General features: G+C 37.4%; 3 protein-coding genes across 7 annotated transcripts; 1 reads left to right on the top strand and 2 right to left on the bottom strand.

Moving 5' to 3' along the window:
* The first annotated feature begins 1,050 nt into the window (after positions 1–1,050).
* On the top strand, positions 1,051–14,696 carry LOC107827262 (uncharacterized). 4 transcript variants are annotated; one of them, XM_075256029.1, is made up of 5 exons: positions 1,051–1,257; positions 1,408–1,469; positions 2,396–4,510; positions 9,935–9,995; positions 10,571–14,696. In XM_075256029.1, exons 3-4 carry the CDS (start codon positions 3,760–3,762, stop codon positions 9,967–9,969), a joined length of 786 nt encoding a protein of 261 aa, XP_075112130.1. In that variant the 5' UTR covers positions 1,051–1,257; positions 1,408–1,469; positions 2,396–3,759; the 3' UTR covers positions 9,970–9,995; positions 10,571–14,696. The 4 variants fall into 4 exon arrangements, 2 of the variants coding, with proteins under 2 accessions (XP_075112130.1, XP_075112129.1); XM_075256028.1 differs by lacking the exon at positions 10,571–14,696 and having other exon boundaries at positions 1,055–1,257; positions 2,396–2,456; positions 3,045–4,510; positions 9,935–10,527; XR_012710992.1 differs by lacking the exon at positions 10,571–14,696 and having other exon boundaries at positions 1,083–1,257; positions 2,396–2,456; positions 9,935–10,527.
* A 225-nt stretch (positions 14,697–14,921) lies between these two features.
* Positions 14,922–21,924, bottom strand: LOC107760355 (putative DNA glycosylase At3g47830). Of its 2 annotated transcripts, none has more exons than XM_016578390.2 (4): positions 21,431–21,922; positions 19,680–19,880; positions 17,321–17,377; positions 14,922–17,252 (listed from the first exon to the last, which is right to left on the bottom strand). In XM_016578390.2, the coding sequence occupies exons 1-4, from the start codon at positions 21,848–21,850 to the stop codon at positions 17,019–17,021; spliced, it is 912 nt and encodes a 303-aa protein (XP_016433876.1). In that variant the 5' UTR covers positions 21,851–21,922; the 3' UTR covers positions 14,922–17,018. The 2 variants fall into 2 exon arrangements, with proteins under 2 accessions (XP_016433876.1, XP_016433877.1); XM_016578391.2 differs by having other exon boundaries at positions 17,002–17,243; positions 21,431–21,924.
* Positions 15,135–15,779, bottom strand: LOC107760352 (zinc finger protein 5-like). The gene has a single exon (XM_016578389.1). The coding sequence runs from the start codon at positions 15,777–15,779 to the stop codon at positions 15,135–15,137; it is 645 nt and encodes a 214-aa protein (XP_016433875.1).
* Positions 21,925–22,607: the final 683 nt, after the last annotated feature.

The following is a 22,607-nucleotide window of genomic DNA, read 5'->3' as shown; positions in this document are numbered from 1 at the left end:
ATATCACGCAGTTATTTTGTTCCCTTTCTTGTCTAATCCTAATAATTTCCAAGAGATTCAACCTCCTATGACTCCTCACTATAATAAATTGTGGGTTATTCTATGCCTTTTTAAGTAATCTATTAATCAAAATCAGTATGTAAGGTCTTATAACTATTATGAGCTAATTATCGAATATCTGGTTCGTTAAATAGACATGCTAATACACAATTGTTGTGCCTTGAATTTTCTATATAATACATCATAGTGACATTTTTAAAACTATTTGACTATGACTTCTAGGATATATTTTTGCTCTATAAGTGCATTAGTAGTATATTTCATGTAGATATATTATTACTGTGCACCTTCAAAAAAAAATCGTATTTCTTTTTTACAACTTATGCTTTATACCTTATAACCTATCGTCCCATGATTAGTAACACACATGAGTCTACGCCTCAAAATTAAATATAAATATAACTACAATTAGTAGTTGATCTCGAATTACCATGAGACCGGCTTATTTTACTGAATCAAAGTACTTATATAGTTTCAGTCAAAAAAAAAACTTGGATTAGGGATCAAAGTATATTTATTGGTTTAATGTAAACACTAAATACAATTACTTTATGAGGCAAGACCTAAGCTAATACAACTACATATTTAAGCCTCGTATGTAGCAGGCCCAATGATTCGACAACCCAATAGTTTCTTTGTTTTTTTCAGCCCAAGTAGTAGTGACCCGTATTGTTAGCATTAGCTTAGCTGTTTTTGTTATTTAATTAAGTCCCTGCTAGATGGTTCTAGAGAAGGCATATGTAACACTCCCCCAAATTATAAAAGTTTCGAGACACGCTAACTATAGAACTAATTTATTACTATTTTTATTATTTTTATCTTGCCTATATATATATATATATATATATATATATATATATATATATATATATATATATATATATATATATATAAATTGGATATACAATTAAGAAAATATCAATAGTTTTAAAATTATTAATTTTCAAAAAAAAAAAGGGTATCATTAGTTAGTAGTAATTTAAAAAAAAATGGAAAAAGGCTTAAAAGCCCATAAAAAGGGTTGCTTGAAACAATAGCCTCCAAGCCTTAAAAGAGAGGCAGAACGTTATCAAAAAGGACGGAAAGCAAAAGCTAAAAAAAAAAACAGAATCGTTCCTCACGAAACAGAGGCTCCATTTATTCACAGGCAGCGGAAAAATCTAGGGTTTCTTACAAATCACTAATTCTTGAACTCAGGTATATAAAATCCCCTATTGTCAATTACTCTATAATAGTAATAGATAAGAATAGAATAGTTAATTCCCTTCTTCCTCTATATCAACAATAAATTTCATATTTTAGTGTAGTACCTTAAAAAAATTAATTAAAACGTACTGGTTATTGTAGAATCGATTGTTTGACTGGTGTCAATTGAACTGGGGCTACGTATTGGCTCGAGAAGTTTTGAGGTGAGTTAATATAACTCTTTACTAAAGTGGTTTAACTCACAAAAGCACGCATACAAGGTGTTTGATGAATTGCTTAAAAGAGTTTATCTTTATTTAATTAGAACGAGTGAGTACCCATTAATTTAGAATTGTTCTAGCAAAAGTTTAGATGATCTATTATGCTATATGTGCTTAAAATTTTCAGATTGTTGTGTTATTCTTACATGCTATTTTCATGTTGAAAATTATGAAGAAGAAAGAATCTTTAGAAATATTTTTATATGTTTATTTCATTCTTATGCCATGCTTTACATTTAAGGACACCAATATGAGCATGCACATAATGTTCTATAAAGAAAAGATTTAGACTTCAAAAGTCACAAGAAGAAGTTTTAGAAAGAAAAGATTTTTGGGGAGTATCTCTTATTCTGAGAAGGGGTCATCGTCCAGGTCGAGGGTCCTGACCAAGGCGTTGACTTCCTGAAACTACTTGTGCCAAAGTAGAGAGCACACAAGCTGAGGGTCTCGTTGCTGAGAATTTACTTAGTCATGCTAAGGTATGATATATGAGCGCTGAGAACCATAAAGTGAGTGGCACCTCGTGGATTGGGCCTATTCGATCAGGTTGGGATCGAACCCGTGTCGATCATACGGTGACTGAGACAGAATTAAGTCAGGATAGTTGGAACTCCCAAAGTATAAAGTGAAGTATTTTTTTTTTAAAGAAAGAAAAAGAAAAGAATTTCTTTTAGAATATTCGTAAATTGCTATTATGCAATTATTTTAGAATTATTCTTATAAGCTTTATGTCTTACATGCATTTAGAACCTTTGCTCGTAATGTTATGATATTAAAGTTTTTCCCCCTGTTGTTGAGACTCACTGAGTACAATAGATGGTACTGACGCTCTCTTTTGGGAACCTATGTTGGTCTGCGGTACAACGTAGGAACCGGATTTGCAGGCGAGCAGGCTACGAGTTAGGACTTCCTTCCCTTCCAGTGATATTGGTGAGCTCCGCTTTTGTTCGTGGAGTATTCTTAGAGTCATTTTCATTTAGCTATTTCTTTGTTTATTTAGAGAACTGGCCAGGAAATCTCATGTCCTGAGCAGTGCGTCAGTTTATCAGTAGAGGCTTCATAGACATAGTCATTGGGTTGAGATTCAGATGTTATTTTATAATAACTTAGCAGTAATTCAGTAGTTACTACAAATAAAGCTTTGGAATTGATTTATTTAAATATTTGAATTAATCAAAAGTATTTGTTTAGAGTATTGCTTTGTTGCATATAAAGTTTGGAGTTATAATAGGGTTGATAAGCAGAGATGGTTCGCTCGGTCATGTTTAGTGATCGAGTGCCGGTCTCGGCTTGTTCAGAAAATGGGTCGTGACAAACTTGGTATTAGAGCCTCAGGCTTATGGAGTCCTAGGGGTCTATGAAGCCGTGTTAGTAGAGTCTTGTTTATGTGTATGAAGCGGGCCATACTTATAAACATGAGGCTACAATCATTTAGGAAAAGTCTCTTTTTTCATACTTTAGATCGTGCAATAGAGTCTACCTCTAAGAAATTATCTAATTTATTTGTTTCTCCAAAAGTCGCAGAAATGGATCGTACTCGCAACTCTGACACCGACACTCAGGATGCTTCTTAAGAAACCATCGCTACTATTGTGGCTCAAGGTAGAACTAAGAAGGATTCGACTCAGAAAAGGAGGGGAAATCCGCAAAGGGAGTCCAAGTACCCCGGGTTGAACAAGAAGAAGGGGTGGAGCATGGTGATCCAGTACCTCAGGATCCAGTACTGCCCCCAACAGCAGCCCCGGCTCAGGCAACTATATCTCCCAATGTGGGTCAGATGTTTAATGCTGTCAACAGTGCTATGGAGATGTTTAAAGCCTTTATGGCCAACCAGAACGAGAGAAGAGATGAGATTCCACCTCGATTAAATAGACAGAGCAATTCTGAGTCCTCAAGAGTGAATGAATTTTTGAAGTTGAGTCCTCCAGTGTTCCATGGTTCTATAGTTGATGAAGATCCGATGTTGTGGCTGGAGGGTGTCAAGAAAGCCCTCCGAGTGATGAAAGCATTTGATGATGAAACTGTAGAGCTAGCTGTTTACCAGCTTAGAGATGTGGTCAGCGCTTGGTTTGAAATATGGGAAAAGGAAAGAGATGAAGATGATGGTCTGCCTACTTGGAAAGAATTTGAAGAGGCCTTCATGGCTAACTTTATCCCAGAAGATGATAAGGAAGCTAAGGCTACAGAGTTCGAATAGCTCAAGCAAGGGAATAAAAGTGTGCAAGAGTACTACATGGAATTCATAAGGTTAGCTAAGCATGCTCCTCACATGGTTAAGACTGAAAAAGCAAAGATTCGCAGGTTTGTGGGCGGTTTAGCTTACCACATTAAGGATACGACATCAGCTGCAGCAGTAGGGATGAAAGCCTTCTCCTCTGTTGTGGGATTTTCCAAGCACTTAGAGAAAGACAAACAACTAAGGAGAGAAGAAAAAAAGCTCAACAAGAAAGCCCGTACAACGGGCAGGTTTAATGGTACATCCAGCAGAGGTGGAAGGGATTCCTCTAATAAGGAGTCATTAGCACCAGCTCAGTTCAGTCATCAGTCAGGTGGTGGGTCTTCCTTCAGACGTACTCAGAGTAATGGAAATCAGTCTCACCAGAATCAGAATTTTAGGACATCATCCTCACATAGCCAGAATCATGCTGAGCAACATTCACACCAGCAAAGTCTTTGTGGAACATGTAAGCGACAACATTCAGGTCAATGCAAGCTCGGGTTTCATGGTTTCTACTATTGTGGAAACATTGGTCATATAAAGACCAACTGCCCAAAGTTGCGACGTAATTTCAGTGGTGGACTAACTCGTCCTTCTAGTTCCTCAGCTACTGCAGTTGCACCACCTCAGGCTCGTGGTTCTCATAATCAGATCAGGCAAGGAGCAGGCAGAGGTATAGACCGAGTTACTCAGGGAGGGGGACAACCCCGTTTGTTTGCTACACTTGATCGTCAGAGTGCAGAGACATCTGCAAAAGTTATTACAGGTATACTTTTAGTCTGCTCACATAATGCTTATGCCATAATGGATCCAGGTTCAACATTTTCATATGTGACTCCATACTTTGCAATTAACCTCGGACTAGAACCTGAACAACTTAGTGAGTCATTCCTAGTATCTACTCCAGTTGGCGAGTCAGTGAAAGTCACCAGAGTCTATAGAGGTTGTATAGTTTCAGTCCAAGGTCGCAACACCAAAGACGATCTCATAGAGTTAGAAATGGTGGATTTTGATGTGATCATGGGTATAGATTGGTTGTCTTCTTGCTATGCCATGTTAGATTGTCATGCCAAGATAGTCAGGTTCCAATTTCCAAATGAAGAAGTCTTAGAGTGGAAGGGTAGTTCAGCATCGCTTGTAGGTAAGTTTATTTCTTATCTTAAGGCACAACGAATGATCGGTAAGGGGTGTCTCGCCTATTTGGCTCACATTATTAATCCAGAATCAGAACCACCAGCTCTTCAGTCAGTGCCAATTGTTAGAGAATTTCCAGAAGTTTTCCCAGATGACCTTCCCGGACTTCCTCCCGAAAGAATCATAGACTTTGGCATTGATCTCATGCCAGGCACTCAACCCATATTTATTCCTCCTTATAGGATGGCTCCAACAGAACTTAATGAGTTGAGAGAACAGTTGAAAGACCTTCTTGACAAGGGTTTCATCAGACCGAGTGTTTCACTGTGGGGTGCCCCGGTCCTATTTGTAAAGAAGAAAGATGGGTCTCTCAGAATGTATGTCGACTATCGGCAGTTGAATAAAGTTACCATTAAAAACAAGTACCCACTGCCAAGAATTGTTGATTTATTTGATCAACTTCAAGGTGCAAAGTACTTTTCAAAAATAGACTTGAGGTCGGGGTACCATCAATTGAGAATCAGGGAAAAAGATATATCTAAATTAGCCTTTAGAACTCGCTACGGGCACTATGAATTTCTAGTGATGTCCTTCGGGTTGACAAATGCCCCAGCTGCATTCATGGACCTCATGAATAGAGTTTTCAAGCCATTCCTGGATACCTTTATTATTGTGTTTATAGACGATATTTTGGTGTACTCTAAGAGCAAGGAAGATCATGCAGAACACCTCAGAATAGCCTTGCAGACCTTGAAGGAGAATGAGCTTTATGCCAAGTTTTCAAAATGTGAGTTCTGGTTGCAGTCAGTGGTATTCTTAGGCCACGTGATATCTAGTGAAAGAATAAAAGTAGTCCCTCAGAAGATAGAAGCAGTCAAGAACTGGCCTAGGCCGACAACGCCAACCGAAATTAGGAGTTTCTTGGGGTTAGCTGGCTAATATAGAAGGTTTGTAGAGGGGTTTTCCTTACTTGCAGCTCCATTAACTAAGTTGACTCAGAAAGCAGTTAAGTTCCAATGGTCAGACGCTTGTGAGCAGAGTTTTCAAGAGTTAAAGAAGAGGTTGACCACTGCACCTGTATTAACCTTGCCGACAGGTTCGGGTGGGTTCACAGTGTATTGTGATGCCTCCAGAGTGGGCCTTGGTTGTGTTCTTATGCAAAATGGAAAAGTTATTGCTTATGCTTCCAGGCAGTTAAAGAATCATGAAAAGAACTACCCTACACACGACTTAGAGCTCGCAGCAGTGGTGTTTGCATTAAAGATATGGCGACATTACCTTTATGGCGAGCATTCTGAAGTGTTTATAGACCACAAAAGCCTCCAGTACATTTTCAAGCAAAAAGAACTAAATTTGAGACAGAGAAGGTGGCTCGAGCTATTGAAAGATTATGACATCAATATCTTCTATCACCCGGGCAAAGCTAATGTGGTAGCAGATGCACTTAGTAGAAAGTCAATGGGTGTCTTGGCCCATCTTGCAGTACAAAGGCGATCTTTGGGTCGAGAAATTCAAAAAACTAGCAAATGATAGAATTAGATTGGATGAGACCGAAGAAGGAGATATAACTGCTTATGCCTTAGTGCAATCCTCCCTTGTTACGCATGTTAAGGCTAAGCAAGACGAAGATCCGTACTTAGTGAAATTAAAAGAAGGAGTCAGAAGCAAAGAAATCACTACTTTCACTTTAGGAAGTGACTGAGTTTTGAAGTTGAATGATCGGTTATGTGTGCCTGATGTAGATGGTCTTAGGAAGGCCATAATGGAGGAAGCTCACAGTTCGAGGTACTCTATCCACCCAGGTGCTACCAAAATGTATCTAGATTTGAAAGAGTTGTATTGGTGGAAAGGCATGAAGAAACAAGTAGCAGATCATGTGGCTAAATGTTTAAATTGCCAGCAAGTCAAAGCCGAGCATCAGAGGCCTGGTGGCCTAGCTCAAGACATAGAGATACCACAGTGGAAGTGGGAGATGATTAATATGGATTTCGTAGTAGGTCTACCTCGCACATACCGTAAGCATGATTCAATCTGGGTTATTGTAGACCGACTGACAAAGTCCGCACATTTCCTACCAGTAAAGACGACAGATTCTGCAGAGCAGTATGTGCAGTTGTACATCAAAGAAATAGTCTGATTGTATGGTACTCTAGTTTCAATCATATCTGACAGAGGCCCTCAGTTCACGGCATATTTTTGGCAGGCATTTCAGAAAAGATTAGGTACCAAGGTCAACTTAAGCACTGCTTTCCATCCACAGACCGATGGCCAGGAAGAAAGGACCATTCAGACTCTCGAAGATATGCTGCGTGCATGTGTTATAGATTTTGGAGGTAATTGGGATGATCACTTGCCACTTATAGAATTTGCTTACAATAACAGCTATCAAGCCAGCATTAATATGGCTCCTTATGAAGCATTGTATGGGCGGAGATGTAGGTCTCCAATGAACCAGCAGAGTTGTCGTTGATTGGTCCAGAGTTTGTTTGTGAGGCCTTGGAGAAAGTTCAGCTAATTAGAGAAAGACTTAAAGCGGCTTAGAGTCGTCAAAAGTCTTATTCTGACAAGAGGTATCGTGAGTTAGAGTTCATGGTTGGTGATAAGGTGTTTTTGAAAGTTTCACCAATGAAAGGAGTTATGAGGTTTGGTAAGAAAGGGAAACTTAGCCCTAGATTTATCGGACCTTATGAAATTCTAGAAAAGAAAGGAAACGTGGCTTATAAGCTAGCACTACCCATTGAGTTGTCCTTTGTTCATCATGTATTTCATGTGTCTATGCTTAGAAAGTACATTCATGATGAGTCGCATATAATACCTGCCGATACCATAGAAATTAAAGAAGGCTTGACTTATGAAGAGGTACCTATAGAAATTCTCGATAGGCAAGTAAGAAAGTTGAGAACAAAAGATTTAGCATCGGTAAAAGTTTTGTGGAGTAATCATGATTCAAAAGAGGCTACATGGGAGGTCGAGGAAGATATGAGAAAGCAATATCCATATTTATTTGAGGAAAAAGGTATGTGAACCTAAGTTTGGTTTGACATTTATATTTCATTTATTAAATACAAGTTAGCAAATGTTTCTGTCCTTCCAAGATTATACTTAGCTGTTGTAGTAATTTAGTTTATGCTGTAGTATATTTAATTCATTAAAGTGATTTACTTGTGCTAAAGTTGTTGTGCTTTAGATTCTTGTTAGTTATTGTAGTACCTCCTTGCCGGAGTGTGAGTTATTAATTTATGAGCTGCGTATGGTGCCTATGAATGGCCTGTTATGGCATTATTGGTTGTTGTTGATGTAGTTGTGGTATTTGTGACAAGGATAATTTTTTTGGATAGACCAATTTACAAGAGAAACTCTGCCGAAATTTTTGAAAATTTAGGGAGTTAGCCAAATTTTTGAGTCCCTTGGGAGAGTGGGTAGTGCTAAGAAAATTTAAGAGGTTCAAGGACCTAAAGAATGATTGTTAGCTTAAGAATAAGGCCTTAGCAACATTCGAGGACGAATGTTTTTAAGGAGGGAAGATTGTAACACTCCCCAAATTTATAAAAGTTTCGAGACACGCTAACTATAGAACTAATTTATTACTATTTTTATTATTTTATCTTGCCTATATATAACTGGATATACAATTAGGAAAATATCAGTTGTTTTAATATTATTAATTTTCAAAAAAAAAGGTATCATTAGTTAGTAGTAATTTAAAAAAAATGGAAAAAGGCTTAAAAGCCCATAAAGAGGGCTGTTTGAAACAATAGCCCCCAAGCCTTAAAAGAGAGGCAGAACGTTATCAAAAAGGACGGAAAGCAAAAGCTAAAAAAAAGAAAAGAATCGTTCCTCACGAAACAGAGGCTCCATTTATCACACAGGCAACGGAAAAATCTAGGATTTCTTACAAATCACTAATTCTTGAACTCAGGTATGTAAAATCCTCTGTTGTCAATTACTCTACAATAGTAATAGATAAGAATAGAATAGTTAATTCCCTTCTTCCTCTATATCAACAATAAATTCCATATTTTAGTGTAGTACCTTAAAAAAATTGATTAAAACGTACTGGTTATTTTAGAATCGATTGTTTGACTGGTGTCAATTGAACTGGGGTTACGTATTGGCTCGAGAAGTTTTGAGGTAAGTTGATATAATCTTTTACTAAAGTGGTTTAACTCACAAAAGCACGCATACAAGGTGTTTGATAAATTGCTTAAAAGAGTTTATCTTTATTTAATTAGAACGAGTGAGTACCCATTAATTTAGAATTGTTCTAGCAAAAGTTTAGATGATCTATTATGCTATATGTGCTTAAAATTTTCAGATTGTTGTGTTATTCTTACATGCTGTTTTCATGTTGAAAATTATGAAGAAGAAAGAATCTTTAGAAATATTTTTATATGTTTATTTCATTCTTATGCCATGCTTTACATTTAAGGACACCAATATGAGCATGTACATAATGTTCTATAAAGAAAAGATTTAGACTTGAAAAGTCACAAGAAGAAGTTTTAGAAAGAAAAGATTTTTGGGGAGTATCCTTTATTCTGAGAAGGGGTCATCGTCCAGGCCGAGGGTCCTGACCAAGGCGTTGACTTCCTGAAACTACTTGTTCCAAAGTAGGGAGCACACGAGCCGAGGGTCTCGTTGCTGAGAATTTACTTAGCCATGCTAAGGTATGATACATGAGCGCTGAGAACCATGAAACGAGTGACACCTCGTGGATTGGGCCTATTCGATCAGGTTGGGATCGAACCCGTGCCGATCACACGGTGACTGAGACAGAATTAAGTCAGGATAGTTGGAACTCCCAAAGTATAAAGTGAAGTATTTTTTTTAAAGAAAGAAAAAGAAAAGAATTTCTTTTAGAATATTCATAAATTGCTATTATGCAATTATTTTAGAATTATTCTTATAAGCTTTATGTTTTACATGCATTTAGAACCTTTGCTCGTAATGTATATGTTATTAAAGTTTCTCCCCCTGTTGTTGAGACTCACTGAGTACAATGGATGGTACTGACGCTCTCTTTTGGGAACCTACGTTGGTCTGCGGCACAACGTAGGAACCGAATTTGTAGGCGAGCAGGCTACGAGTTAGGACTTCCTTCTCTTCCAGTGATATTGGTGAGCTTCGCTTTTGTTCGTGGAGTATTCTTAGAGTCATCTTCATTTAGCTATTTCTTTGTTTATTTAGAGAACTAGCTAGGAAATCTCATGTCCTGAGCAGTGCGTCAGTTTATCAGTAGAGGCTTCATGGACATAGTCATTGGGTTGAGATTCAGATGTTATTTTATAATAACTTAGCAGTAATTCAATAGTTACTACGAATAAAGCTTTGGAGTTGATTTATTTAAATATTTGAATTAATCAAAAGTATTTGTTTAGAGTATTGCTTTGTTGCTTATAAAGTTTGGAGTTATAATAGGGTTTATAAGCAGAGATGGTTCGCTCGGTCATGTTTAGTGATCGAGTGCCGGTCTCGGCTTGTTCAGAAAATGGGTCGTGACAGGACAGGTGTCAAATGATGAGTAGGTTTGTTAGGAATTCCAGATTGTCGTCCTTTTAGCTCTATATTAGTCCTTTTGCATTGTATTCAGAGCCTATCTATGACTGAAAATTTGCTTTCTTTAATTTTTTATTTTATTTTATTTTCCTAAATTATCTCAATATCAATAAAACTGCTACAATTTTGGTATCAGAGCGTCCGTCACTGGCAACGGACTGATGGTAGATAAACAACGAAGTCTCACCGGAGACGATGGGCTTCGGATGGTTGAAGCTCAGCTTTAATAGTTTATAGAAGAATCAGGTAAACGGATGGATAAATTCGAAGAGAAACAAACTGGTTTCGAATCAAAAATAGTAGAGATGACTGACACGACGAGGAGAATCGAGGATATATCGATCAAAATAAGTAATCAAAGCTTGGAACCATCATCGTCAGCAAGGTCACATGATGGTGGTATTTGTGGAGGGAGCTCAGCCATTAGTGGGAAGTAATCTACGTAATACCAACCTTTCTCCTTTACCCCAAGTCTCTTTGAGTCAACTAGGGGCCAAAGTGATAACCCCGCTCCGTTCTAAGCAATTACCAGCTCTTTCGATGTCGTTGTCGGAAGCTGGAAACCAAACTCTTAACCTTGCTGCCACTGCTTTTCGACCCACAAATAACTCCTATCCCCTGTCCACTCAACCATTTATTCCAGCAACCAGCTCATATCCTACAACCACCCAGCTTTTTCTTCCGATATCCAGTCCATATCCCATGTCAACACAACCCTATTACACATAAAACCTATCATTCTCATCAGCGCACCATGTGACTAGTACCATTATTTTTTTTTACTCAAGTTCTTATTCTCATCCCCTCATATCCCCATTAGCCCTGCACCAACTTCCCTTGTTCCTTTTGGATTGTTTCAACCCAATAATACTAGTTGGGCCCCTCCAAACCAAGTTGGGCCAAAGTCAAGTGGCTTTGTGTCTAAGCTCCAAAAGCCAAGTTATCATTCCCCGAGTTTGATGAGTTAAATACGAGGAGTTGGCTTCGACATTATGATAAATTTTTCGATTTTTATCAAGTTACCGATGAATAAAAGATGACATACGTGGCCATTTATTTGCGTGATTACGTAGATAATTGGTTCGACAGTTATGTGATGGACCATGGTGGTAAGGTAACATGGGCCGAGTTTTGATTTGATATATGTCAAAGATTTGGTAATAATATGCATATGGATATTGTTGCTGAGTTTATCGATTGGTGCAAACTTCAAATGTTGAAACTTATAAAAGGCGTTTTGAGGAGCTAAGGTGTCTATTAGTTTTAATAAACCCTTACGTCCATGAAGCATATTATGTGTTATGTTTTGTCGGTGGATTGAGATCCGATATTCAACCCTTAGTCCAAGATGCTCAACCAAGGACGCTGATGGACGCATGTAGAAAAGCCAAGTTACATGAAAAATCCTTCAATGCACTTTCCAAGCAATTAGCCACCACCACCAAAACCTTTCAAAAACCAGCCCAATATCCAGCCAAAATTGCCCCTCCCATTACGTACCCTGGAAATGCTCCAATCATTGTGAACACAAGAAACCTTAACCCAGGAATGGCTCTAGAATAGTTGAGGGAGAGGAATCTGTGTTACAAATGTTATGCCAAATATCATCCTGGCCATCAATGCAAGAATAAGGCCCTTAATGCTATGGAAGCTAAAGAATTTGTTGATGTTGTTGAAAATAGTGAGGAGCAGCCTGAGGTAGTAGAAGTTGAGGCCCAAGACCAAGACTAAGGAAAGGTGAGTCTTGCAGCTATGTTGGTCCATAATAAAGCCCCAAAAAATAGTCAGAATTGTTAGGTGGGTCAAAGGAGTAAAGATAATGGTATTAATCGATTGTGGATCCATCCACAGTTTATGGACCCACAAGTAGCAAAAGCGACCTCTACAAAGATAGAAGAACTGATTCGACCCATGAAAATTCGAGTAGCGAATGGTCAATATGGAAGAGCTACACAAACTTGCAAGGCATTCAAGTGGCAAATGCACAAGTTGGAGTTCAATTTTGAATTGAGGCTATTTAAAGTGGGTGGGTGTGATATTGTACTAGGAATGGTTTGGATTGACTCAGTAACACCGATTGTCATTCATAGCAGACCTTCTATTATTTCCTTCAGATATGGTACTGAGGTAGTGACATTGTTTGGAGTGACATATAGCGAAAATGTGACTAATGTTAACGTCAAGGTAATCTCCAAGTTGTTAAGAAAATGTCAATGCAATTTCATGGCCCAATTGTCTTTAATTGGGCCAATAGAGAAGGCTGAGGAAATTCCAAGGGAGATTATTGGGCCAATTTGAAGACGTTTTTCAAGAGCCCAAAGGGCTGCCTCCGGTCAGAGAATGTGACCATGCTATTGAACTGTTACCAGGAGCAAAGCCCATCAACTTAAGACCCTATTGTTATTCTTTTGAACAAAAGAATGCCATAGAAGATATGATTGCATAGATGCTAAAGGAGCAAACTGTCACTAAGCGTCTTTCCCCTTTTTGCCTCTCCTGTGCTTTTGGTCAAGAAAAAAGACTCATCTTGAAAAATGTGTATGGAATACAGAAAGCTAAATGATATTACGGTGAAAAATAAGTACCCACTTCCAGTAGTGGAAGATTTATTAGATGAACTCCATGGGGCAAAATTTTATTCTAAACTTGATTTATGGTCGGGATACCATCAAATTCGCATGAGGAAGGGAGATGAGTTTAAAACTATGTTTAGAACACACCACGGGCTTTGGGAGTTCAAGGTCATGCCTTTTGGGCTAACCAATTCCCCAGCTACATTCTAGGCCTTGATGGACCAATTTTTTGGCCCATTTCTACGTCAGTTTATTCTAGTCTTCTTCGACGATATACTAATTTATAGCACTTCTTTAGGTGATCATGTGAGTCATTTGCAGTTGGTATTCGACCTGTTGAGGGCTAATCAATTGTTTGTTAAGTGATCCAAATGTAGTTTTGGGCAGAACAAAGTAGAATATTTGGGCCATATCATTTCACATGAAAGAGTAAGCACTGATGAGGCAAAAATTGAAGCCATGGTGAACTGGGCTCAACCCAAATCAGTGAAAGAGCTGAGAGTATTTCTAGGCCTCACCGGTTACTATAGGCGGTTCATCAAAAATTTCGCTATCATAAGTAAACCTTTGACTAATTTGCTTAAGAAAGAAAATTTTTGTTGGACCATGGAGGCTACACAAGCATTTGAAGATTTAAAGCAGGCCATGGTCCAAGCTCCCGTCTTAGCATTGCCTAACTTCACAATACCCTTCGTCGTCGAAGTACATGCTAGTGGCAAGGATGTTGGAGCCGTTTTAATGCAAAATGGGAGGCCAATCACATTCATTAGTCAGACTTTGAGTCCTAAGTATTTGGGCTTGTCTACATATGAAAAAGAATTGGTGGCCCTATTACATGCAGTTGAAAAGTGGAAACATTACTTGCAACCCAGTCATTTTGTGATAAAAACAGATTATTTTAGCCTCAAATCCCTTAAAGAGCAGAGGATTACTACTACACTACAACATAAAAGAATTACTAAGTTATTAGGCTTGGATTATGAAATCCAATACCGCAAGGGGTGGAAAATATAGTTGCGGATGCTTTGTCCAGAAAATTTGAGGAAGGTAATTGTTGTGGGCTGACCATTGTCCAGCCCAAGTGGACTGAAGAGGTGACGAACAGCTACCAAGATGATGCTATAGCCCAAAACTTGATTATGCAATTAAGTTTGGATCCAGCAGTAGTCCCTGGTACTCAGTTACAATATGGTATTCTGAGACATGATGGAAAAATTTAGGTGGGAACCAATGGTTTCCTCAGACAAAGATTAATAACAGAAATGCATTTTACTCCATGGGGAGGTCATACAGGGATTCATGCAACTCAACAGAGACTACGAGCAGTGTTTTATTGGCCGACTTTATTACAAGACGTGAAAGACCAAATCAGAGAATGTGAAGTTGTCAACGCAACAAAGGGGAAAGTGTGGCATACCAGGGTCTTTTACAACCTCTGCCTATACCCTGGGAACATATTGCAATGGACTTTCTTTGTGTTTTCAGCCCAAGTAGTAGTGACCCGTGTTCTTAGCATTAGCTTAGCTATTTTTGTTATTTAATTAAGTCCAGCTACTAGATGGTTCTAGAGAAGGGACATGTGTCAACTGATGAGTAGGTTTGTTAGAGAATTCCAGATTGTCGTCCTTTTGCATTGTATTTAGAGCCTATCTATGAATGAAAATTTGCTTTCTCTAATTTTTTATTTTATTCCCTTTTCCTAAATTATCTCAGTTGTAAATGTCCAACTGAAGTATTATGTTAACCATAGTGCTAGCTGCTCCTTTTTCGATTAAAGCCAACCTCGCATTCTTTTAATTTAAAAATTCGTAAAAGGAAAGTTCGACAAGTAAGATGGATTTTGTCTAAGGGTTTTCTTGAACTTTTATTTTAGTGGTGGTCCCGAACCGTAAACATAAAGTAGTAATAAGAATATATTAAATCCAAAACAGGATATATTCAAAATAAGAAAAATGTAGTGTTAGTACAACCAGCTGCTATATCCTTGTCTGATAAAACATGAGCATATTCAAAGGCTACTAGCACACCACTTTTAGATGACAGCAACTTTCCAGCAAACTACTTAATGCTCAGGAAGTAGAGGGCACGATTACAAGGGATCTCTCCCTCTAAACTCACCACCCTGAATCACGGTAAAACGTTATTCTGCAAATATAGTTCACCAGGAGAACCATCAACAGTAAAATATGGGGGATTAGTGTCGTTCTGACAGTTATACACAGAGCTGAATCTGATATGTGAACTTCCGCAGACAATGGTGGGAACATAGGAAGAGTAAGGGTACATAATTCCATTGTTTATGATAATAGGATTAAGGTAGAACATAGAGCTACTAGCCATTTTTGCTTCAAGATCCATTCTTTTCTTCTTCAACCTCTCTTTTCGATGGGCATTTTGATGACCTCCCAGTGCCCGTGAGTTTAAAAACCTTTTCAAACAGAAGTGGCACTCATATTTAAGCTCCATCACAGCTGAGACATTCAATTTTCTGAGGTTCTCATTTGGGTTGGGGAGAACTATACCAGAGGAATTCAGACAGATGGAAGGTTTTTCCTCTGGTGTTTCATCCATAAATGTTTCTGAGGAGCTTACACTCTCGTGTCTTTCAGATCTTGAACAAATGCTATCCTTCAGACAAGGATTTACCTCAAAGCCGAAAATCCTAAGCTTTTTATCTGAAGCAGTAGTTTTGCAACAGAGAATATCTGTTCCATTCTTTCTGGTTGAAAGGAGATTAAAGTTGGTGGATTTTTGGTACACTGCCTCATCCATTGGACTGAAAAGTTCCCGGCATGCCAAATGTTTTGTAATGGTACATTTATAGGAGAGCAGTAGAACCACCAAAAGAACATGTCACAGTCATGCATATCCAACTAAATCATTATATAATGAAAAGATTCACATAAAGTTAGAACAAGGAGCCCTAGTGCATTACTGAATTAGGACTTTTTCCACTTTATCTTTATTTTCCAGTACATGCCATTAGTTATTCTTTCTGTTTTTTTTCCTAGACATGTCATTAGTTTTCTCGGGCTTCACTCAGAAATATCACCTCTTAAGGTAACTTAGTAGCACAAAACTTGCACCAGAAGGTAGCAAACTTGATAATCGATGTTTTTATAGACTCGTACAAGATGTGACCACATCCTCAAAAAAGAAACCAGCACCACAGCTTGTAAGCTGCATAATGGTTTTCATCTAAACTCCCATCCTAATTTAAGATTGAGAATTACATTTAAATTTCTACGGAATCCGGTTATTATTTCTTGTCAAAAGCATATGAGATCACTTTTTGATTACAAGAAAAATAAGATAAATTCTGAAGTGGATAATGAGAGAAGCAAATCTTTTAATCAATGTCACCAATTAGATCTGAGCATATCTGGTTTGAGCATAATAAATTTGTATCCAGCACCTAGAAAAACAGATTTACAGCTAAAGCAAGTGATTGGCATATATTAGCATTAGCAAGCAAAAGTTTTTTGTTTCCATATACCCAAGTTGGCTAAATGGACCACATCTTTGGAGCTTTTTTGCCATTTCAGAAACCTAATGGAATGTGTTGTAATACCACATTTTATTTGGTCCTTATCACCAATCATCTCAAGCCCCATCCCATTCTTCTCACTCAATTTACAAAAAAGTTCTATTCCATAATAAGGGGGTGAAAAACACAACAAAGGCAGAATGACCAGAGGATATAATTAGGCATTTACGCATATACTAGGTGTAGACGCATTACAAATCACTACTGAAAATAGATAGACTTGACCTGTTTTCTCTAAGAAGTGGTCCAAAGACAAGAAGTAATTAATTTTCCTATTTAATCTTTAAATACAGGACCCAAATGCAGCACCAAAAGTGAAGTGATCATGGAAGAGACTAAAAAAGAATGCAAAAACATCATGTACACGAATAGATGCATAGAGTTCAGGGATCATGAAAGAGAACAAAAAAGAAAGCAAAAACCTCATGTACACAGAATAGATGCATAGAGTTCATAATTTGGTTTCATATTGCATTAGAACTTTGGCACAGTAATGGGCAAAGTTTGTCACTGTGTTCCTTTTTGGGTTTGTCAGAACCTTTTCCAGAGCATTCTCTACAGACCTTACCATGGGTATAAATGAGACAATTAATGTCAAACTTTAGTTCATCAGGAATTCGCCGATTCAGATGAAGATATGTCTTTTTTACATCAGCTGCAGTGGGTACCCAACGAAGAGTCTTTGCAATCTGAAAAATCTGTAGTAAGTTTTGAATGTTAGGCGAGTACTTTGAACAGGCAATAAGTCTTTTAAGGTGAAACTCACATGTGTGTCCACTGGAAAATCATCTCGCTGAAGATGGAACATCAAGACACATGCAACCTGCATCAATTGCATATTGTTAGAATCACAGCAGCTGGTAAAAGACCAATTACAAAGGTTGCCGGTGATAAGATCTTTCAGTTTGCAAACACCACCATTAGCATACACCTTAAATTTTTCCCCATCACTGGTATGCACAACCAACATTTTTAAAGTCAAATATGGGAGTCAGACATTTTAAGGACACAGACGCTTTGAATAAATCTTTGCCACGTGTCTGAAGCATTTTCTAATCTGTCGTCATTATTGTTTTTTGCACAACCATACCCGCTATTTTTTAGAAGGTAACAACACCTATGTCCTCCATTTCAGACAAACATATCTTCCATGCACTGGGTGCGTGTGACGAGACTTGGAAACCAAATCAACTCTAAGTTTTGCTATTGCTCTCAGCTGCTTCAGGTTCTCTTCTTCTCTTCGATCTCCCTCTTGCTTTTCTTCTTTACTGGTGTTCCTTGGCTCTCCTTCTAATTCCCGGTCATTTGGTCAAGTCTTCTTATCTTTTCTTTTTCCTTTTTCATTTCGCATCTAAGCATAAAAACAATTTAATTGGGAGAGTTGGACTTTTAGAACTATTATAATATGGCAGCACTATATAGATTCTTTCTTAAGATCTAGTGAACTCTTGCAATGTAATTTTGCATTTTCCTTTCGCAGAGTAAGAATCATAATCTCTTTCTTACAATGTTATCTTTTCTTATTCCTTTTTCATTTCTCATCTAAGCATAACAAGTTAATTGGGATCCATAACGTGAGCAATTCTTGCAAGTCCCCAAAATTTTGAAATTTCAAGTTTTCGCTTCAGACACAAAAGTCAAGTCATGTCTGGTTTGGTACTTCTCATACAGGCACTACAATTATTCTAAGCACTAGGAAGTTCTAAGACTAGTGGAGACTCCACTAGATATTAATTATTCATTTTCCTTTTATAAGTAATACATCAGACATTACGAACAATGAAAAGGCTTGCTAAGCGGTTCTGACTTCAACTTCCAAGAGCAGAGGGAGATAGTTGTTTAGAGCCTATTTCTCATGTCAAACTGAAAGAACTCCTGTAAAGTTAACCATTTGATGCTTAATATTGGCTCGAAAGGTTTAAGGGATGGAAGGAAAGTGGAGGTTCACCAAAGTCATTATAGTTTATAGGACTCCCACCCCACTCTGCCCACGTCACTCTCGTCCCTCATGGTAAGGTGGGACTTGGATTGTAAACAAATATATATTTTATTCTACAAAACTTGGGTTGTAAACAATTATAGCAAGAAAAAGAAGTGTGATCGAGAATTCTCTACCACTTATTTACTCTTCTGAAAAGAGACAAGGAGAAAAATTCTCTTTGCTTGAAGGCACCAAAAAATTAGCCCCACACCCACCCCTCACCCTATAAAAAAAAGGTTATTACTTTAAAGCATGGTAATCAACCCAAATATGCAATCAATGTTATCAAAGGCGCGCTTAAGCCCTGAAGCGAGGGTCAAAACATGTTAAGCGTTTCGCCTCACTTAGCGTGCGCTTCAATGTTGTCATCAAGAGGCGACACTAAACAATTGATATTCAACTTTATTGTAAAATTTCTTCAATTTCTGTGTTCGTATATTTGGTATTCATGCTTATAGATATTAGTCTTGGACTACACATACATATTTGTAGTTTTTCTCCATTCGTGCGTTTTTTTCATTAAAGTCCACACTTTATTTGCGCTTTGCGCTTAAAGCCCCAAAAGGCCATAGAGCTTCTTTGAGCTTTTCGCCTTTGATAACATTGCATGCAGTAGAGGGTGGACAAAGCATTGACATCAGAAAAGCTTGGAAGCAATTGCAGTTTCTGAGGTACCACGAATAGAACAGAGCAGAAGGTGGGTATCTCAAATAGTGTAGGAATACACTATAAAGGCATTTTTATAGCTTAAAAATGAACTTCTCCAAAAAATTAATATTTTTCTTGTAATAATAAAGAATCTCCTAGTAAGTTTTCATAGTTCTGAGGAGGACAAATAACAAAGAGGAACAAGGTCCTCATTTTCTATTTACAGAGGTGCCGCTGTCAAGTTATCAACATGAAGAGAAGAAATGTGAAAATGTTATTTTTTTTTATCTGAATCCAGGCATGGTTGTTCAATTAATATGCCAATAGGAACTTGTGCATCTCTAAGAGACGAGTAATACCGAAAATAACAGTTACTGATACTGACAAATAGGCATACGCATATCAATATCCAAATCCAAACTCAACTCATATTGGACTTAAGCACGGTCCATTTATTCCATAAGCAAAATTTCAAGGAAAACTGAGCACAAGTTACCGTTTTGGGGCCAATCCCTCTGAAACAAGAGAGTTCCCTTTTGATTTCCTCTATAGATAGTTCTCTCAAGTACTCCAAGCACAGATTTCCTTTTTTCTGAAACAATGAACTCAATATTCCCTTGATACAAGAAGTTTTGGTGGGTGCTAAACCTCCACATCTTATGGCATCTTCAACAAGCTTTGCATCAGCAGCGAGAACCTAGGCATTTGAAGATAAAATTGCACAAATAAGCTGGTCCGAAGTGGCAAAGTTTATCCATTTCATTGGTGCACAATAAATCAATTATAGAGTAGTCAAGAAAATACATGAACATTCTTGGTTTTAAATGAAAATTGAGACCAAAACCCTGCCCAAAACTAAACTTATAGAGAGCGATAGTACAAAAAGCTAGTACTAAGCTTACTAACCAGCATTAATCATTCTTGTTCATCACTAACAAGTAAAGCACCATATAAAAAACAAAATGGATCAGCCAGTACCTACACTTGCAATGTAACACGAATCAGGTAAAATCCTATGAGCCAACATAAAATGTAAAAAACGCAAAATCCTAAAATAGACGAAAAGCACCTCAGAAGGGGTTTAGTCAGAGGAAGAGTTACCATTATAAACTTAAAGTAAAAATACTGTCTTTGGTTAATCAAATCCTTATCCATAATAAAGCAAGCATGCAGGGGCGGATCTACCTGGAGAGGTAGGGGTGGTATGGCACCCGCACGCTTCGGCTAAAATTTGAAAATGTATCTATATATCTAGTACAAAACGGATATATAACTTAAGTGCCACCCCCAATGCAAAAAGGAGAGTCAGGTGCCACTTGTTCAGCGAAGACTTTGAAGTCTTTTTGTTCCTACGGAACCCGAGGTCGAATCTCTATGGACGTATTAACTCGCTGCTGATGCCTGCTGCGTTTCAATTTCCTTGTTTCTATTCTTTTTTATTCTTTGTTTCCTTCTCTAAGCCTCACCTCTCTTTTCTTCCTTTTATTTACTATATCTCCCTCTCTAATTTTCTTCTTCTTCTTCTTCTTCTTTTCTGCTTCTTCCTTTCTTTTAAAAAAAAAATCTTTGCATAACCTTCCTTTTCTTCTCTACTAATATGTTTACTTCAGACTATTTCTTTCCATAAGTCATTTGAATTGATTTTAGTTAATAGATAGTATCTTCTTTTTTGGATGACGCGACATTATTCTATATATATTCATTTTTGAGTTGATTCTCGTATATTGAAAATTTGAAGCTTTTGCTTTGCAAAGAATTGCTATATAAACTTGGGAATTAAGATTAAAAAATAAACTCGAGAATACGGAAGGTAAATTAATCTAGTTAAACAAACAATTTGTAGTCGTTAAGCTATTTTTAAGCAAATTTTATAATTGGAGGTGCTCTTTCATTAAATTTTTTTCTGTGCAATTTCCTTTCACAATATAATTCAAATTTAAGCTTGAAAATAAAGTAACTAGACAAAATCGAACTTATTTGTTTATGTATGTGAATAAAAGGCTTAAAACCTAATCAGAGTAACAAAAACCATATCGAATCGACCCGCCCTTTCTATTTAGTCTTTGTGGCTAGAGGTAAATATGTGTATCCGCAACCTCTAAATTCTGGATCCGCCTCTGGCTAGAGGTAAATATATGGTGTACACAAAGAGTGGCACCGACAACCTCTAAATTCTGGATCCGCCTCTGCAAGCATGTATGAAGAAATTGAATTAATGGAGTAACTTAATTTGAAATAAAAGCTTACAGATTCCCATGTTGGAAAAGAGGATTTGAGGGAAGCAAAAGCCCTCTGAGAGTTAGCTTCAGTGGTGTTCTGCGACAAAATGGTGCTTATTAGACCGTCCAGTACACTCTCTTTACAGGGATCAATACCACTATGATCATCTTCATCTCCAATGTTATTATCATGATTGAGTGATCTTTGCTTGCGGTACTTGATGAATTCTTTGGGGAAACCATGGACGGCCAAGAGATCATCCCTCACAGTTCGGCATTCCTCTGGCGTGGGCCGATGGAAATCGGGGAATGGCTCACTGTCATTGGAGGAAGCGGTGGTAAGTTTAGCCGTTTTCGATGATTTTGAAGACGAACATGGAGAAGGTGAACATTGGTCTTCGGAATTTTTCCTCTTTCGGCTTTTTTGCGGCTTTGTCAGCTTGGTCATTTCTTCGGTAATGAACCCGGTGAAAGGCCCTGTGCTACATCAAAGTTCAGAAATTAGGAATTTTTAACCTAAATAACCCACTATTTAAGTCACTTAACCAAACTAGTATGTTTTTTTTTTTAAATTTAACCAAAATAATATAAACGTATTTCTCGGTAACAAAATAGAAAATATTTTATTCAAAAATTTTAATAGAAAAAAGTAACAGCTGACGGATTAAACGGAGGTATAAATCGTTTTTGCTGGATACATACACAAATTAATCGTGCCTGTCAGTGACATTTTTATCTTGCTGCTTAAATTTTTAAAAGTTATATTATAACGTAACCTCCACTAACGTTTTCAATGCAACGGAGGTATAAATCGTTGTCGTTGGATTGTCATTACTTTAAAAAAAAAATTATTGGACTAGTTCATAGGAGATTATCTTGACTTATGGAGATAATTTGCACGGATGAAGTGATTTACTAATTAATAAAGATAAGCATTGAACAAACTTTTTTTTCTTGGTTAAAATACTACTCCACTAAACTAGTAAAAATTTAGGAAATTTGTCATCTACGCGACATTGTTCATTGGGTAAACTTAAAGGGATAAGCTTTGTAAAGACTTATACCCCGCTTGCCCAAGCTGTAAAAATCAGCTTATTTTGAAAAGTGTTTTTTTCAAAAGTACTTTTGGTGAGAAACAGTTTATATTTGGCTAATTAGTTTGAAAAACACTTCTGAACAGCAATTAGTGTTTGACCAAGCTTTAA

The sequence above is a fragment of the Nicotiana tabacum genome, chromosome 6, assembly GCF_000715075.1.
Source record: "Nicotiana tabacum cultivar K326 chromosome 6, ASM71507v2, whole genome shotgun sequence".
Lineage (NCBI taxonomy): Eukaryota > Viridiplantae > Streptophyta > Magnoliopsida > Solanales > Solanaceae > Nicotiana > Nicotiana tabacum.
The sequence above is the reverse complement of the archived record's forward strand: the minus strand, read 5'-3'. Positions and strand labels throughout refer to the sequence as shown.